This window comes from Aotus nancymaae, unplaced genomic scaffold (assembly GCF_030222135.1).
Source record: "Aotus nancymaae isolate 86718 unplaced genomic scaffold, 86718_ANA_hifiasm-v0.15.2.pri h1tg000049l, whole genome shotgun sequence".
In the NCBI taxonomy this organism is placed as follows: Eukaryota; Metazoa; Chordata; class Mammalia; order Primates; family Aotidae; genus Aotus; species Aotus nancymaae.
Window position 1 is genome coordinate 29,742,474 of NW_026988463.1, and position 19,014 is coordinate 29,761,487.

Consider the following 19,014-nt stretch of genomic DNA (forward strand, 5'->3'; position numbering starts at 1 on the left):
TAAACATTTCTTGAAAAAAAAAAAAACATAAAATGTACATTCTATATTTAGAACATAGAATTATATGATCCAGATATTCTACTACTAAATATATATCCAAAAGAATTAAAAGCAGGAGACTAAAGAAATATTTGTATGCTTGTGATTATGGTGACACTATTCCCAATGGCAAAAAGACAGAAGCAACCCACATCTTCATCAGTGAATAAAGAGATAAACATGATATGGTATTTACATGCAATGGAATATGATTAAGTCTTAAAAAAAATTCAGACACACGATGAAGTTTAAGGACATTATGTTAACTGAAATAAGCCAATTTTAAAAGAACAAATATTGTATAACTCCACTTACATAATGTACCTAGAATGGCAGAATTCATAGAGACAAAAAGTAGAATGGTGGTTATAAGACACAGTGCAGAATGGGAAATAAACAGGTGTTGTTTAAGAAAAGTAGAGTTTTAACTCTGCAAGATAACAAGAGTTATGGAGATGGATGGTGGTAACGGATGCAAAACAATGTGAATGTACTTTGACATCACATTATGTACACTTAATAATAAATTAAAGTGAAGAATTTTATGTTATGCACATTTTATCATATTATTTTTAAATAATTTTCATACAGAAAAACCAATAAAAATTTAACATATACAATGAAGGAGAAGATGATGTGACAAAAGCTAAAATAAATACATTTAGGAGGAAATTTTAAAGAAATATGTAAAACATAAGAACAACTTTAAAAGACAAAAAAAACCTAAATTTTTTTGCAACATCTGAAAAACACCAATTTTAACATGATTTCAGGTATTTAACACAATAGACAAATAGTTGGTGAATAAAGTCAGGTAGCTCATAAATTTGAAAATAAAAACAAATGTACACGTGTCAAAAACCCAATATTCAGTGCCGCTGTAAGATACAGACACTCTTGTGCAATCAAAGTAGAAGAGAATGTACAAAATACCTAAGCATTCACTCTGGATTCTGGAAATCCAATTCTATGACTATACCATGCAAAAGACCTTTACAAACATTAAGAAAATATTTAAAGGGTCATTCGCTGTGGTTTTATTGTCATAGCAAAATACAGAAAGGGCAACTATACTCATTTATAGGGCAAAGGGTGAACAGTCCCATGCCACAATCATATTAGAACACTCAGCAGCCAGGAAGATGAAGGAGTAAAGGCCTCTGTGTGCCTTAATGGAGGCTTGGTCATGGTATATTGTAAAGGGCTGTGTCTGTGAAAGAATGTACTTATCATGAGAAACGTATTAGTCTCTACCCCAGCAAGCTCAATTCCTGAGATTCTAAGCAAACTTATCTTTTTCTCCTTTCTAAAACAAACCTGAAGTTCAATTTTCCTTTCAGAGCACAGACCAACCAGAAACCAAGGTGTGCTTTCAGACAGGGGTGGGCATTGAGGGAAGGCTGCCCTTACATCGACAAGAACCTGCATGCTTTTCCATGCAAGCAGAAGCCAGCTCAAAACATCTACTTATTGAGTGAGTCTCCACATACACTAAGCCCTGCTGCACATCTGGGCCTCCTCCACTAAGCTCGGCAGCTCATGGTTGAGATATTTTTATGCCCAGGTGGGTGTTACAGAACAGCCTTCTTTTCTGACTCCTACCTGAAGTGCCATGATTACAGATGTGAGCCACCATACCTGACCTAAATTAAGGCAGTTATTTTATTTTTTCTAATTTTTTTTTTCTTAGATGGAGTGCCTCAGCCTCCAGAGTAGCTGGGACTACAGGCATATGCCACCACATTCAGCTAATTTTTGTATTTTTAGTAGATATGGGGTGTCACCATATTGGCCAGGCTGGTCTTGAACTCTTGACCTCTAGTGATCCACCCCTCTTGGCCTCTCAATGTGCTAGGATTACAGGCATGAGCCATGGAGCCCAGCCCAATTGAGTCTTTTTTTAAAAAAAGAGAATGCATAATTTTTTTTTATAGTTGCAGTAGAGTTAAAATACTTTTATCTTGAGCTTTATAGGAAGAAAAAAAGTAATTAACAATAGAAAAGAGGCCAGGTGTGATGGCTCATGCCTGTAATTCTAGCACTATGGGAGGCCAAGGCAGGTAGATCACCCACGGTCAACCTGGCCAACATGGTTAAACCCATCTCCACTACAAAAATATGAAAAAAAAAAAAAAAAATACCCACCTACTCGGAAGGCAGATGCAGTAGATTTTCTTAAACCTGCAAGGCAAAGGTTGCAGTGAGCCAAGATCACACTGCTGCACTCCAGCCTGGGCTACAGGGCAGGACTTTATCCCCCAACAAAAAAGAATAGTAAAGAGCTAGGCATGGTGTACACTTGCAGTCCCAGCTACTCAGGAGTTTAAGGTGAGAGGATGGCTTGAGCCTAGGAGTTCAAAACCAGCCTGGACAACATAGTAAGGTTCCCATTTTTAAAAGGAATACACACAAAAATTAAAAAGATACAGATATTCCTTCATTAAGCACAATGGAGAGGGGAAAAGCCCAGCTGGGGGGGGCTCAAGGCTGAGCTCTACTGGTTCCCAAGCCCCAGGCAGCAATTTTACTTCTGAGTCTGCCTCCCCATCTGTGAAATGGAATATTTCTGGCACCTTCCCCAGAAGCTGAGTGAGCACTGTGAGCCAGCCATACCCTGGGAGGCCCTGAGCCAGCCCGACTGAAGCAAGTGCTGGACCCACATGAGCGCTGATGACACCCCTGATGGCACAGGGAGAACAGAGCAAGAGCCTCATAAGCACTGTGTGGAAAGACAATGATGATGGCCAAACCCAGTGGTGGCATCACATGTGGAGGAACCAAGCCCATGGCCCACTTACCTGGCCTAGGACATCAAAAGGCAGCTGTGAGTTAATGAGGACCAACTGAACTTTGTTTCCAGAGAGCAAACCATTGATGTGTAAGACACTTTGAAGAATCTCATCAAAATTTGCCTTTTCTTCCACCAAGTAGGAAATAGCCATAGTAAGTAAGAGAGTGTGCCAGTGTGAGTGTCCAGACCGAGCTCTGACCCAAAGCCGAGTGAAAATGGCCATAGACTCATCATCGCCCTAGGCTAAAAGAACATGATAATCTAAGAACAGTCTCAGGCCCCTTGGTTTTCTGAAGAAAACAGCACCCTGGCAACCTCAGATCTGGGAGCCAGAGTCCTCAGAAGGGAGGCCCTGGCCTGGATCTTGCTCTCCATCCCAGTTACTATCCAAGTGGGGCAGAGGCCTGGCACCAAGGCAGTATCTCTGCAGGGAGACAAAGATTACTCCCTCATGCCTCTTAGGATCCCACTTGTTCCAGAAAGCCAAAAGCATGAGTAGATGTTAGTGCTTAAGCAAATAACTATCAAAATCAACTTTAAATACAGAAAGGTCTCAGTTTCTAACAGTAAATACATTAATATGTAAATAGGAAAAGCTCCTCAGAAACAGAAAAAAAGGTGAACGACTTACGATGCAGAATTGCAGCTCCCGCCATCCTGAAAGACACAGCACAGGCAGCGTGTAAAAAGAGACTATGAGTGAGTGGGCTCAAGGTAACAGCTTCCAGTCTGTTCTGCCCTCCAAAATAAACAAGGCACATGACAAGCGGGAGTGAGGGAGAGCAGACCTCTCACTACCTGCTTGGCCACACAGTGGAGCTACTGTGAGCATTAAGAAAACATGCTCCACAAGTGTCCATCCACAGATAAATGCATAAGCAAAGTGAGGTAGATTCAGGCAGTGGAATATCATTCAGTCACAAAAAGGAAGTGAGTTCTGACATATGCTACAACATGGCCAAGCTTGGAGGACAACATGCAAAGTAAAATAAGCCACACATACACACACACACACACTAAAAAAATACTGTATGAGACAGGCACGGTGGCTTACACCTGTAATCCCAGCACTTTGGGAGGCCAAGAAGGCAGGACTGCTTGAGGCCAAGAGTTTGAGCTTGACCTGAGCAACATGGTGACACCCATTCTCTAAAAATATAAAACAAACAAACAGGTCAGTCACAGTGGCCCATGCCTGTACTTGCAGCACTTTTAGAGGCGAAGTTGAGCATATCACTTGATGTCAGGAATTCGACACCAGCATGACCAATATGGTGAAACCCCATGTCTACTAAAAATACATAAATTAGCCAGGTGTGTTGGTGCACGCCTCTAATCACAGCCACTAGGGAGGATGAGGCAGAGGAATCTCCTGAACCTGAGAGGTACAGGTTGCAATGAGACAAGATTGTGACATCTCACTCTAGCCTGGGTGACAGAGTGAGACCCCATCTCAAAAAAAAAAAAAAAAACTGCATGGCTTCACTGATAGGAGGTCCCCAGACTGGGAAATCTATTAAGACAGAAAAAAAAAAATGGTGAGTGCCAAGGGTTGGGGAAGTAGGGATGTTCAGGTACAAGTGTCAGTTTGGGAAGAAGACAAATTTCTGAAAGTGAATGGTGGTGATGGCTGTACAATGTGAATGTACTTAACATTCCTGAACTGCACACTTAGAGATGGTTAATATGGTAAATTTTATGTGATGTGTCTTTTAACCACAATAAAAAAAGTTTAATTTTTTTAAGAAGAAAAAAAGGTAGCGTCCTCATCACTGGCAGACACTGGATGACCTCACAACTGTAAATGCTGAGAAACTGAGTGTTCCAAGGTGTGCTTTGGGTGCCTGGGATTCTCTCCCGGCCATCAGACTTGGTGACTCAGCTCTGAGAGAAGCTCAGGAATGTTTACAGCAGGAAAAAACACTTGGCCCTTCAAGCTTGTTCTTTCTGACTGTGGCTGTAGATGGAATGCAGAATCTCTCTTTACCATAGTCCACCCAAATTACAACACCTGGTCCCTTGCTCCCTGACTGCTCTTTGTAAAGTCCTCAGGCCTCTCAGTCTTAGCTCTTCCAGTGAGGCCTGGACATAATCCCTGCTGAAAAAGAGTCATCACATTTTCAGGAATAAGATTTTTTGGACACCATTTCCTATGACAAAGCAGCTCTCTTTCAAAGTCTGCATGATGTCACTAACTGACAGGAAGAAACCCTTCACCATGGTAATTGCCACTGGCAAAGTTCTAAATTACAGAGGTGACTTCACAACCCCTCAGTGACATGATGTCTCATCATGCACTCTTTCTGCACAGACACCCCCTCTCAGCCCTGGACCTTTCCAAGAAAGGGAACAAACCAACCATGTAAACACAGGATGAAAGTGCTTGGGGTAGGGGAGGTAGGTCTGCCTGTATTTGGTAGCAAGTGTTATTAATGTCAGGATTTAAGCCACATAAAAGTGAGGAAATGTGACAGTCCTCTGAAAATAAAGGGAGTGTAAAGAGGTCTCACATTATCCAAGGAGACCATGCTCACTTCCTTTAGAAGAAATTTTGTACTTAGAAGAAGACAGCCCTCATTTTTTTTTTCTTCTGGAAGCAGTGGCACATCTTTCCAGCCACAACATCCTCTAATTTAAAAATAACACTTGTGCTGTGAGAAGTTTTTCACAAAGCAATCAGAACATTAGGAAAAAAAAAGAACGGTAACATGCAAAGTGGCTGAAAATAAATGAAAAAACAAGGAACATATTTGGGGGTCCACATGCTTGCAAGCTCTCACCACTTTCTCTTCTATTCTGAATAACCAACACAAGCAGAAAAAAACACAGAACGTGACCTAAAAATGCAAGATTCAAACTGCAGCCTTTTAAGAATCCAGCTTGACACTTAGCTAACTGTCCCAGTAGGCAACTCTCAATTACAGTGAAAAGCAACAACCTTTTCAAAAGATGTTCATTCAAGCAGGCTAGATGGCTCACTCTTGTAATCCCAACGCTTTGGGAGGCCGAGGAGAAAGGATCACTTGAGAAAAGGAGTTTGAGACCTGCATGGCCCACATGGTGAAACCCCATCTCCAATAAAAATACAAAAAAATTAGCCGGGTGTGGTGGCACATGCCTGTAGTTCCAGGTGCTTGGGAGGCTGAGGCAAAAGAATTGCTTGAACCAAGGAGGGGTAGGTTAAAATAAGCCGAGATCGTGCCACTGTACTCCAGCCTGGGTGACACAGTTTACTTTAAAATTATTAAAAGTAGCACATACTAGAGATGGGATCCAAGATGACCAAATTGTAACAGCTCTGGAGTGCAGCTCCCAGCGAGAAGGCAGAGGATGAGTGATCACCACATTTCCAAATGAGTTTTTCCTGCCCATAGACCAGGAGATTCCCTGGCTGAAAAGCACCACGAGTTTCCAGCATGGCTGTTTCAGCTGGCACAGCAGGTCTCCACACAAAAACTCACAGAAATCTTGGCAGCCATTTCAACTGGTGCCTGGAATGACTAAGAGACAGAGTCACCCATTCAACTGAAAAAAAGGGGGCTGAAACAGGGAGCCGGGTCCACCCCCACAAAGACCAGGAATCTGAAATGCTCTGGATTGAAAGTTTCACAGCAAGCACAACAGGACCCGGGATGGTCCAACTCTGCGGTGGGAAGGATGTCCACCATTACTGAGGCGGTCCACCATTACTGAGGCAGTCCACCATGACCTAGGCAGTCTGCCATTACCAAGGCAATCCACCATTACTGAGGCAGTCCACCATTACAGAGGCAGTCTGCCATTACTGAGGCAGTCCACCATTACTGAGGCAGACCTACATTACCAAGGGAGTTCTAACTATACCTCTATAAACAAAACCTCAAGGAAGTTCACATAGCAACTGGTCAGAGCCCATGGCAGCTCAGCAATGCCTCTGCTGGCAGACTATGACTAGGCTACCTCCTTGGTAGGCAGGGCATCTCTGAACAAAGGCAGCAGCACATCAGGGATGTATAAATAAAGCCCCACCCTGCCAGGATGGAGCACCTAGGAAGAAAAGGTAGTTATGAGTTACACTGCATCAGACTCAAATGTACCTGTCCAGCAGCTCTGAACAGAACAACAGAGCTCATAGCTCAGCACTTGAGCTCCTAAAAGGGACAGACTGTCTCCTCAAGCAGCTCCCCGACCCCTGTGTATCCATAGAGACACCTCATAAAGGAGAGCTCAGGCTGACATCAGGCAGGTATCCTTCTGGGACAAAGATAACAGAAGAAACTGGCAGCAACCCTTACTGTTCTGCAGCCACCGCAGGTGATCCCCAGGCAACGAGTCTGGAGGGGACCTGCAGCAGGCCTACAGCAGAGGGGCCTGACTGTTAAAAGGAAAACTAAAAATCAGAAAGAAATAACTTCATCAACAAAAAGGACATCCACTCAGATATCCCTTCTGAAATTCACCAACTACAAAGACCACAGGTATATAAATCCACAAAGATGGGAAGAAACCAGTGCAAAAAGGATGAAAACACTCAAAACCAGAATGCCTCTCATCCTCCAAGGGATCACAACTCCTCACCAGCAAGGGAACAAAGCTGGATGGAGAATGAGTCTGATGAATTGACAGAAACAGGCTTTGGAAAGTGGGTAATAACAAACTTCTCTGAGCTACAAGAACATGCTCTAACCCAATGCAAAGAAACTAAGAACCTTGAAAAAATATTTCACAAAATGCTAACAAGAATAAACAGCTTAGAGGAGAATACAAATGAACTGATGGAGGTGAAAACACAACACGAGAACTTTGTGAAGCATACACAAGTTACAGTAGCCGAATCAACCAAGCAGAAGAAAGGATATCAGAGACTGAAGATCAACTCAATGAAATAAAATGAGAAATCAAGATTACAGAAAAAAAAGTAAAAAGAAATAAACAAAGCCTCCAAGAAATATGGGATTATGTGAAAAGACCGAATCTACATTTGATAGGTGTACCTCAATGTGACAGAGAGAATGAATCCAAGCTGGAAATCACTCTTCAGCATTTTATCCAGGAGAACTTCCCCAACGTAGCAAGGCAGGCCAATAATCAAGTCCAGGAAACACAGAGAAAACCACAAAGATATCCCTCAAGAAGAGCAACCCCAAGGCACATAATTGTCAGATTAACCAGGGTTGAAATGAAGGAAAAAATGCAAAGGGCAGACAGAGAGAAAGGTCGGGTTACCCACAAAGGGAAGCACATCAGACTCATGACAGATCTCTCAGTAGAAACCCTACAGGCCAGAAGAGAGTGGGGGCCAATATTCAACAACCTTAAAGAAAAGAACTTTCAACCTAGAATTTCATATCCGGGCAAACTAAGCTTCATAAGCGAAGGAGAAATAAAATCCTTTATGAACAAGCAATTGCTGAGAGATTTCATCACCAACAGACCTGCCTTACAAGAGCTCCTGAAAGAAGCACTAAACATAGAAAGGAACACAAAGCACCAGCCACTCCAAAAACATACCAAATGTTAAAGACCATGGACACAATGAAGAAAATCCATCAACTAATGGGCAAAACAATCAGATAGCATCAAAAGGGCAGGATCGAATTCACACATAACAATATTAACCTTAAATATAAATGGGCTAAGTGCCCCAATCAAATGACACAAACTGGCAAATTGGATAAAAAGTCAAAACCTATCAGTGTGCTGTATCCAGAAAACCCATCCCATGTGCAAGGATACACATAGGTTCAAAATAAAGGGATAGAGGAAGATTTAACAAGCAAATGGAGAGCAAAAAAAAAAAAAAAAAAAAAAAAGCAGGAGTTGCAATCCTAGTCTCTGATAAAATAGACTTTAAACCAACAAAGATCAAAAGAGAAAAAGAAGGTCATTATATAATGGTAAAAGGATCAATGCAACAAGAAGAGCTAACAATCCTAAATATATACACAACCAATACAGGAGAACCCAGATACATAAAGCAAGTTATTAAAGACCTACAAAGAGACTTAGACTCCCACACAATAATAGTGGGAGACTTTAACACCGCATTGTCAATATTAGACAGATCAATGAGACAGAAAATTAACAAGGATATCCAGGACTTGAACTCACACCTGGACCAAGCAAAACTAATAGACATTTACAGAACTTTCCACCCTAAAGCCACAGAATATACATTCTTCTCAGCACCACATCACACCTACTTTAAAATTGACCACATAATTGGAAATAAATCACTCCTCAGCAAATGAAAAAGAACAGATATCATAACAAACAGTCTCTGAGACCACAGTGCAATCAAATTGGAACTCAGGATTAAGAAACTCAGAACCGCACAACTACATTGAAACTGAACAACTGCCTCTTGAATGCTGACTGGATAAACAATAAAATGAAAGCAGTAATAAAGATATTCTTCAAAACCAATGAGAATGAAGACACATGTACCAGAATCTCTTGGATACATTTAAAGCAGTGTCGAGAGGAAAATTTATAGCAATAAGTGCCCACATGGGAAGCAAGGAAAGATCTAAAATCGACACCCTATCATCAAAATTGAAAGAGCTAGAGTAGCAAGATCAAAAAAACTCAAAAGCTAGCAAAAGACAAGAAATAACTAAGATCAGAACAGAACTGAAGGTATAGAGACACAAAAACCCTTCAAAACAATCAATAAATCCAGAAGCTGTTTTTTTGAAAAGATGAACAAAATAGACAGACTGCTAGCCAGATTAATAAAAAAGAAAAGAGAGAAGAATCAAACAGATGCAATACAAAATGATAAAGGGGATATTACCACCGATTCCACAGAAATACAAACTACCATCAGAGATTACTCGCAACTCTATGCATATAAACCAGTAAACCTGAAAGAAATGGATAAATCCCCAGACACTTGTACCTTCCCAAGCCTAAATCAGGAAGAAGTCAAAACACTAAATAGACCAATAACAAGGGCTGAAGTTGAGGCAGCAATTAATAGCCTACCAACCAAAAAAAATCCGGGTTCAGATGGGTTTACAGCTGAATTCTACCAGACATACAATCCTTGGGATTCCCTCTCTTTTTGGATTGTTTGGAATAGTTTCAGAAGGAGTTGTACCACCTCCTCTTTGATACCAAAGCCCAGCAGAGATTCAATGAGAAAAGAAAACTTCAGGCCAATATCCATGATGAACATAGATGCAAAAATCTTCAATAAAATACTGGCAAACCAATTGCAACAGGACATCAAAAACCTTATCCATCAGGATCAAGTAGGCTTCACCCTGGGGATGCAAGACTGGTTCAACATACGCAAGTCTATAAACGTAATTCATCACATAAACAGAACCAAAGACAAAAACCTCATCATTATCTCAATTGATGCAGAGAAGGCCTTTGACAAAATTCAACAGCCCTTTATGCTAAAAACCCTCAATGAACTAGGTATTGATGAGATGTATCTCAAAATAATAAAAGCTATTTATGACAAACCCACAGCCAATATCATACTGAATGGGCAAAAACTGGAAGTATTCCCTTTGAAATCTGGCACTAGACAAGGATGCCTCTCTCATCACTCCTATTTGATATAGTATTGGAAGTTCTGGCAAGAGAAATCAGGCAAGAAAAAGAAATAAAGGGTATTTAATCAGGAAAGGAGGAAGTCAAATTGTTTCTATTTGCAGATGACATGATTGTATATTTAGAAGACCCCATGATCTCAGCCCAAAATCTCCTGAAACTGATAAGCAATTTCAGCAAAGTCTCAGGATACAAAAATCAGTGGGCAGAAATCACAAGGATTCCTATACAGTAATAACAGACTTAAAGAGAGCCCAATCAAGAATGAACTGTCATTCACAATTGCTACAAAGAGAATAAAATACCTAGGAATACAACTAACAAAGGATGTAAAGGACTTCTTCAAAGAGAATTACAAACCACTGCTCAAGGAAATAAAAGAGGACACAAAGAGATGGGAAAAAAATTCTACATTCATGGTTAGGAAGAATCAATAATGTGAAAATGGCCATACTGCCCTAAGTAATTTATAGATTCAACACTATCCTCATCCAGCTACCTATGACCCTCTTCATAGAACTGGAAAATAAACACTTCATATGAAACCAGAAGAGAGCTCACATAGCCAAGACAATCCTAAGCAAAAAGAACAAAGATATCCATCTTTGTCCTTTAAATAGTTTTAAGTCAACATTACGTTATCTGACTTAAAACTACACTACAAGCCTACAGTAATCAAAACTGCAGGGTACTGGTACCAAATCAGAGATATAGGCCGATGGAACAGAACAGAGGCCTTGGAGGCAATGCCACACATCTACAACCATCTGATCTTTGACAAACCTGACCAAAACAAGCAATGGGGAAAGGATTCCATGTTTAATAAATGGTGTTGGGAAAACTGGCTAGCAATGTGCAGAAAGCAGAAACTGGACCCCTTCATGACACCTTACACTAAAATTGACTACAGATGGATTAAAGACTTAAACATAAGACCTAACACCATAAAAACCCTAGAAGAAAACTTGGCAAAACCATAGAAGAAAACTTGGCAAAACCATCCAGGACATAGGCATAGGCAAGGACTTCATGACTAAAACACCAAAAGCATTGGCAACAAAAGCCAAAATCGACAAATGGGATTTAATTAAACTCCAGAGCTTCTGCACAGCAAAGAAGCAATTGTTAGAGTGAATCAGCAACCAACAGAATGCGAAAAAATTTTTGCAATCTACCCATCTGACAAAGAGCTAATATCCAGAATCTACAAAGGACTAATACAGATATACAAGAAAAAAACAAACAAGCCCATTCAAAAGTGGACAAAGGATATGAACAGACACTTTACAAAAGAAGACATACATGAGACCAACAAACATATGAAAAAATTCTCATCATCACTAGTTATTAGAGAAATGCGAATCAAAACCACATTGAGATACCATCTCATGCCAGTTAGAATGGTGATCATTAAAAAATCTGGAGACAACAGATGCTGGAGAGGATGTGGAGAAATAGGAACACTTTTACACTGTTGGTGGGAGTGTAAATTAGTTCAACCATTGTGGAAGACAGTGTGGTGATTCCTCAAGGACCTAGAAACAGAAATTCCATTTGACCCACCAATCCCATTACTGGGTATATATCCAAAGGATTATAAATCATTCTATTATAAAGACACATGCACATGTATGTTCATTGTGGCAATATTTACAATAGCAAAGACCTGGAACCAACCCAAATGCCCATTGATGATAGACTGAACAAAGAAAATGTGGTACATATACACCATGGAATACTATGCAGCCATAAAAATATGATGAGTTTGTGTCCTTTCTAGGGACTTGGATAAATCTGGAAACCATCATTCTCAGCAAACTGACACAAGAACAGAAAATCAAACAGGGCATGTTCGCCATTATACATAGGTGTTGAACAATGAGAACACATGGACACAGGGAGGGGTGTATCACACACTGAGGTCTGGGGGGGTGGAACTAGGGGAGGGACAGCAGTGGGTAGGGAGTTTGGGAGGAATAACATGGGGAGAAATGCCAGATATAGGTGATGGGGATGGAGGCAGCAAACCACATTGCCATGTATGTACCTATGCAACAATCCTGCATATTCTGCACATGTACCCCAGAACCTAAAGTGCAATAATATATGTATGTGTGTGTATATATATATACACACACACATATATATATGAAAGTTAGACCATAGACCTTGTGAAAAACAAGGTACATAGACTTGTTATGAGAGTAAATTAAAAAAAAAAGCACATACTATTCACAACAGTCAAAAGGGTGGACAGAACCTACATGTTCATTTGTAGATGAATAAAGAAGTGATGCATCCCCATAATGAAATATAATTCAGACACAGAAAGGTGACAAAAAAGAACAGAAAAAAAATATTCATCTGAAGAGGTGTTTCATCCACATTCTGTGGCCACTCACACTGAGACAGAAGAGGGGACACAATCATTCTATAAAGTGCTCAGAACAATGTCAAACTAGAAGAATTCCAGAACAATTCTTTCTGGAAGACAGCCAAGAAGCTGTCCTGGTCACTTACCCTCACAGCCCAGTGGGCCTCTGCTGAGGCTGGTGTGACCATCAGAGGATTGCTGGTGCCATCCTGAGAAGAAAGAGAAACATTCCTTTGTGGTTGGGTTAGAATTAAATCATAGGAGGGTGGGTTTGATGAAAAGAATACACATTTCAAAGTGCTTGCAAAAAAAAGAACACTGAAAAAGTTAAACAGAATTACTACATGATCCAGCAATTCCACTGCTAGGTATTAAGTTAAAAACCAGTGATTCTAACTAAAAGAATTAAAAACAGGTGTTAAAATGAATACTCATAGCACATACTATTTATAACAGTCAAAACAGTGGACAGAACCTACATGTTCATAGGTAGATAAATAGATAAATAAGTGGTCTATCCCCAGAATGGAATATGATTCAGCAACATGAATGAACATGATTCAGAAGGACTGATCCATGCTGCAACGTGGATGAACCCTGAAAACACAATGCTGAGGGAGAGAAGCCAGACACAAAAGGCCATGTTATATGATTCCATTGACATGAAATGTCCAAGACAAGCAATCCATTGACAGAAATAAAATTAGTGGTTGCCAGAGACTGGGACAGGGGAATCAGAGTGGTGATTTAATGCAGATGGAGTCTCATTTTGAGGTAATAAAAATGTTCTGGAAATAGAGGTCATAATTGTACAAAATTATGTATGCAGTAAATGCCACTGAATAGTTCACTTTAAAATTATTAATTCTCTATTATGTGAATTTCACTGAAATAAAAAGGGAGGACTAGAGAAAACACGGAGATATACACACACATGCACATACACACATGCTATTAGAAGAAAGAACTTGATGGACTTGGACACTCACAAACTGAGGTGGTGGCATGCTCAAATTCAGATTGCTCAAGGTAACTTTGTGGCCACTCTGTGCACAGCCCACCAGTCTCAGTGCAACACAAGAACCCTGCAAGTCCAAAGGAAAGAAAGGAGTAAGCAGCACCATATTGCCACTGATGGCAGTGGGAGCTGTCTCCAACAGCGGGCTTTAGGGAAAGAGGAGGTCCACTTCAACAATGAAGGCTACAGAAAAGCCCCCAGGAGAGTTGGGCTGAACTGGACTCACCTTGGGGACACTGTTTAAACGAATAGAATAAAATGCACTTGGCTCATTGCATCTGGAACTCTGTAAAATTTCAGATGCAGGTATTTTCCAAATATTATGAGTTCACAATATTTAGGAAAGGTTAGATTGTATAAAGCAGCAAAATTACATGCTTAAGGTGACAATAGAGGAAACAAATGTGCTGAATTTTTGTTTGTTCCTTCTAAAGATGGAATCTCACTGTGTTACCAAGGCCCATGCACAGTGGCAACATCATGGCTCACTGTAGCCTCAAACTCTGGTGTTCAAGTGAATCTCCTGACTCAGTCTCAAATTTATGTCCTCCTGCCTTAGCTTCCTGAGTAGCTAGGATTACAAGTGTGAGCCACTGAACCAAGCTATGTGTTGAATTTTTTAAAAAAGCAATCTGCAATAAACACAGTTGGCTAAAAATTTATATCTGCAGTTCCCCACTATCCCCTCAGCCTTGCTAAACAGAGCATCCCCTGCTCACCTCCAGCAGACTGACATGGACTCCAGTCCCCACATGGGACAAAGAACCTGAACTTGACCATCAGGTGCCTCCACTTTGAACCAAGAACCTCCCACACCATAGGCTCAGGGGACTTGATGCATCACCATTTTTTTAAATTAATTAACTGGACTAGAAACATGAATAGTTTAAAGCTATAAATAAATACAGTTAAGAGTTTTTAAAATGTCTTCAAAATGTTAAGTGCTAAAATCAGCCTCTCAGAAGCACTTGCAGAGTGTAGAGGATCATACTGGGGTGTTGAGGAAGGGGGAATTTAATTCCTGCAAGTCCTGAGAAAAGAAAATAATTAATACATAGATACTTTTAAAAAAAGAAATGAGAAAAGAAAATGGTTGGCCAGGCACGTTGACTCATGTCTGTAATCTCGGCACTTTGGGAGGCTAAGGCGGGTAGATCACGAGGTCAGAAGCTTAAGATGAGCCTGGCCAAAATGGTAAGAACCCGTCTCTACTAAAAATAAAAAGAGAAATTATTGGAGCATGGTGGTAGGTGCCTGTAATCCCAGCTACTCAGGAGGCTGAGGCAGAGAATTGCTTGAACCCAGGAGGCAGACAGTAAGTCAAGATCGTGCCACTACACTCCAGCATGGGTGACAGAGTGAGACTTCATCTCAAAAAAGAAAAAATGGTTATGGGGAACTATATTAAACAAAGTCAAGTCAAATTTCTTTTCCACAGGAATTCTCAGAATACTTAACTTGTAGTAGTGACACTGAGAGCAGTGGTTCATGTCTGTAATCCCAGCACTTAGGGAGGCTGAGATGGGAGGACCACTTGAGCCTAGGAGTTCAACATTATCCTTGGCAATATAGTGAGACCTCATCTCTACAAAAAATAATAAAATATTAGCCAAGAGTGACAGTAAATGCCTGAGCCCAGCTACATAGGAAGCAGAGGCAGGAGGACCTCTTGAGCCCAGAAGGTAGAGTCTACAGTAAGCCTTAATTGTGCCACTGCACTCCAGCAGAGGGATCAGAACAAGGCTCAAAAAAATTAAAAAAAGAAAAAACATACAAATGTGCACCATGAATCTCAAAGAAGTGAGGTACAAGTAAAGGTGCCTTCCTCAAAGGCTGGATTACGAGCCATGGCATAGCACAAACAAGGTCCCTTCCAACAAAACAGCCATCTACAACCACCTAAAATTACAGTTACAGACTATGTAAATTACAATTACAGACTATGTATCCCTCATTTGAAATGCTTGGGATCAGAAGAATTTTAGATTTGAAATTTTTTAATACCTGCATTATACATACCAATTGAGCATCACTAATTTACAAATCCAAAATCCAAAATGCTCCAAAGAGGATTTACTTTGAATGTCATGCCCTCATTCAAAAAGTTAAAAGATTTTGAAGCATTTGAATTTTGGAGTTTTGGATTTAGGATGTTCAACCTTAAATTTCTTTTATAGAAAATTCTTGAAACAACAAAATTATCATAATGGAAAACAGACCAGTCAGTGCTTGCCAGGAGTTAGTGAAGGTATGACTGTGAAAGGGGCAGGAGAAGGGCAATGATCTGGGCAAGAAACAGTTCTGTGTCTGGATTGTGGTGGTGGTTACACAAATCTATGCAAATGTCAAAATTTCATAGAACTACACACACACCCACACACACAAAAAAAACTGCATATAGAACTGCTCAACTCTGACTAAGGCCTTTAGTGTTACACTGATGTCTACTTTCTGGCTCTGATCACTGTGCTGTTGTTAACCAAGATGCCATCAATAGGGAGAGCTGGTGAAAGATACACAGAAACTCTTTAAGCTACTCATGCAACTTCCATGAGAGACTAAGGTTGTTTCAAAACAAAAAGTCTGGACAACACTTTAATCACATGTAAGATTACAAAATACTAAAAGATACTCTAGCCATGAAAGATGACTCCAAGTGTTTAAAAGATGTTTATTTTAAAATAAAACTTCCCGTGTTAAGTTTGATAGTTGTGCTCCTGCCTAGTAATACTTGACAGCAGAGGAACATGGAAGGAGGCAGAGGTCACCCAGCCTGGGGGCTCTGCCCAGCCCCTCCACTTGCTCTGTGCACACATATATATACCTGTTTGTCCAAGAACCCTTTACCTTCTGGGTCAGCCAAGTCCTGTATCAGCAGAAACACAAAATGCTCAAAAGCGTAACTGCTAATCTTTGCCCATGTGTTAACAAAAACAAGAGCTACCACCACCACACCACCAGCCTTGCAAACCAAGGGCCTTGTGGGGCAGGAGTGACTGTTTCAAAGTTGCTCTGCAGATGATAAGGTCAATTTAGAGCAGGTGAATGATCTGTCCAGGGGCACACAACTAGTCAGTGGCAGGGCCCAGAGCACATCAAGGTGTACTCAGCCCCCAACCGTGTTTATGACATCCTTATTTCTTCAACAAACATCTACAAGCTATCAAGAACCCAAAAGTTCTCAGGTCTCTTGTCTGCTACCCAAGGGGTGAGGGCTACCACCTGGGCATTTGTGTCCAACAATTACAGCCTGAGAGGTCTGCAGTTACCAGGCCAATCACTAAAAGGCCTGGCACCCTAGAAAAGAATCTGCACAGGCTGGCTCTGACCTGCCAGGCAGAGCTGTGAAGGAGACCACAGAAAAGAAACTTCCAGTTATCTTCACCTACCTTCCTGAGGATAATGTCTGAAAGGCCAGACTTCTTTCAAAAGTGCAGCTTCACTTGCCCCCACTCTCCCTGCACATGTCAGATCAACCTGAGATTGGAGAGCAAGAAGCGAGATAACTGTTCAGCAAATGCAGCAGCAGGTGAAGAAGAACCCACCGTGCTGAGTGGCTGGTGATAGAGAAAAGGACAAAGGCCACTCAGCTGGGCTTCTTCTCTGTACTGTGCTTTCCAGCTCAGTCACTCTCTAGTTCAATCTAAAAGACTTCAGTTAAACTTACCTGCTTGTAGTAAGTTCATACAATAATTTTTCAGTGGGAATCTGTAAACAAAAACACAGATATTGGTCAAAACCAAACATACCCAGTTGGGAGAAAAAAGGTTAACCCCTCAATTTTGTCATGACCAACATATATGATGACAGTTAAGAGTCAAAACGTATGTATTTTAAACCTTCTCTGAACAGAGAACTCAGATTATATTCAGACACAGAAATTATTAAGCTTAATTGATTTGGAAAACATAAACTTAATTTTCTTCAGTAAATCATAATTCTAGGGCAAACAATAGTCACCCAGAAAACAGCAACAGCAGAAGCCCAGCATCAATTTCCAATAACTGAACAAAGAGATTTCATCTCCTTCGAGAGCTGAGAGAAAAGACACTCTACCCTCTGAGATCGGTCTCTGGTTCCAGAATCAGAAGAGGAGTTTCCATGCATCATCATGCATCACCGGGCACACAAGCTTGTGACTGTTTTCTTTGCCCTGGGTCTGGTTCTCACACATCTCATCCCTCCTTCTCCAGCTACTGGAGTGGTCAGACAGGCACACAGGCCCCCACCCAGAGAGAGCTGGCCAGTGATCACTCCCACCATGGCAAGAAGAAAGTACAAAGTCCTAAGCTTGGCACTAAAGACATTCTACTTTCTGGCCCCTCAAAGCCCCAAAACATAGCTGTTTGGAGAAGGTCAATGACTCATCTAGGATCACACAGCTAATTAGGGCCACAAGAGGCCATACCTGGATCCAATCTGGCCAGCAGCCAAGTCTACACACCTCTCACCATTTCCTGACCTCAATCAGGCATCTCCTAGGGGAAAGGAGAGGTATCTAGATAAATGTGTCAACACAGCAGGCAATTAAGCAGCTACTAACATGCTGACTCTAAAGGCTTAAATGTATTGGTGTTTTACTGAATGAGGTAGAAAAAAAAACAAAATTAGCACATGACCAGGCATGGTGGCTTACACCTGTAATCTCAGTGCTTTGGAAGGCCAAGGCAGATGGATCACCTGAGGTCTGTAATTTGAGACCAGCCTGGACAACTTGGTGAAACTCCATCTCTACTAAAAATACAAAAATTATCTGGGTGCAGTGGCATGTGCCTGTAATCTCAGCTACTTGAGAGGCTAAGGCAGGAAAATCTCTTCGACCTGGGAGGCAGTGGTTGCAGTGAACCAAGATCATGCCACTGCATTCCAGCATGGGAGACAAAGCGAGGCTCTGCCGATTTAAGAAGTGACAAAAGCCAGGTGCGGTGGCTCATGCCTGTAATCCCAACACTTTGGGATGCCACAGTAGGCAGATCACGAGGTCAGATCGAGACCCTCCTGGCTAACATGGTGAAACCCGCTCTCTACTAAAAATACAAACAATTAGCCAGGCATAGTGGCATGCTTCTGTAGTCCAGGCTGCTTGGGAGTCTGAGGCAGGAGAATCACTTGAACCCAGGAGGCAGAGGTTGCAGTGAGCCAAGACTGTGCCACTGCATTCCAGCCTGGGTGACAGAATGAGACTCAGTCTCAAAAAAATAAATATTAAAAAAGAAAGTGATAAAAGTGAAGAATGCACAGTTACTC

At 41.1% G+C, this 19,014-nt stretch overlaps 1 protein-coding gene across 21 annotated transcripts in view; it reads right to left on the reverse strand.

Moving 5' to 3' along the window:
* The window catches only part of LOC110569394 (zinc finger protein 708-like), a 69,151-nt gene that overhangs the window by 30,418 nt on the left and 19,719 nt on the right, over positions 1-19,014 (reverse strand). For 6 of the 21 annotated variants that reach the window (XR_010337401.1, XM_064362709.1, XM_064362710.1 and 3 more), the window contains 4 exons: positions 17,435-17,475; positions 12,896-12,958; positions 3,887-3,979; positions 3,462-3,487 (listed from right to left, as the gene is read on the reverse strand). Coding sequence is in view for 13 of the 21 variants with exons in the window: in XM_064362709.1 (XP_064218779.1) it covers positions 3,462-3,487; positions 3,887-3,979; positions 12,896-12,958; positions 17,435-17,453 (201 nt within the window). In the remaining 8 variants the exon portion in view is untranslated. Of the gene's footprint in view, positions 1-2,184; positions 2,221-2,246; positions 3,074-3,461; positions 3,488-3,884; positions 3,980-12,895; positions 12,959-13,738; positions 13,835-17,156; positions 17,245-17,434; positions 17,476-18,175; positions 18,246-19,014 lie in introns of those variants that run through there. The other 15 variants (XM_064362721.1, XM_064362722.1, XM_064362718.1 and 12 more) reach the window with 11 other exon arrangements.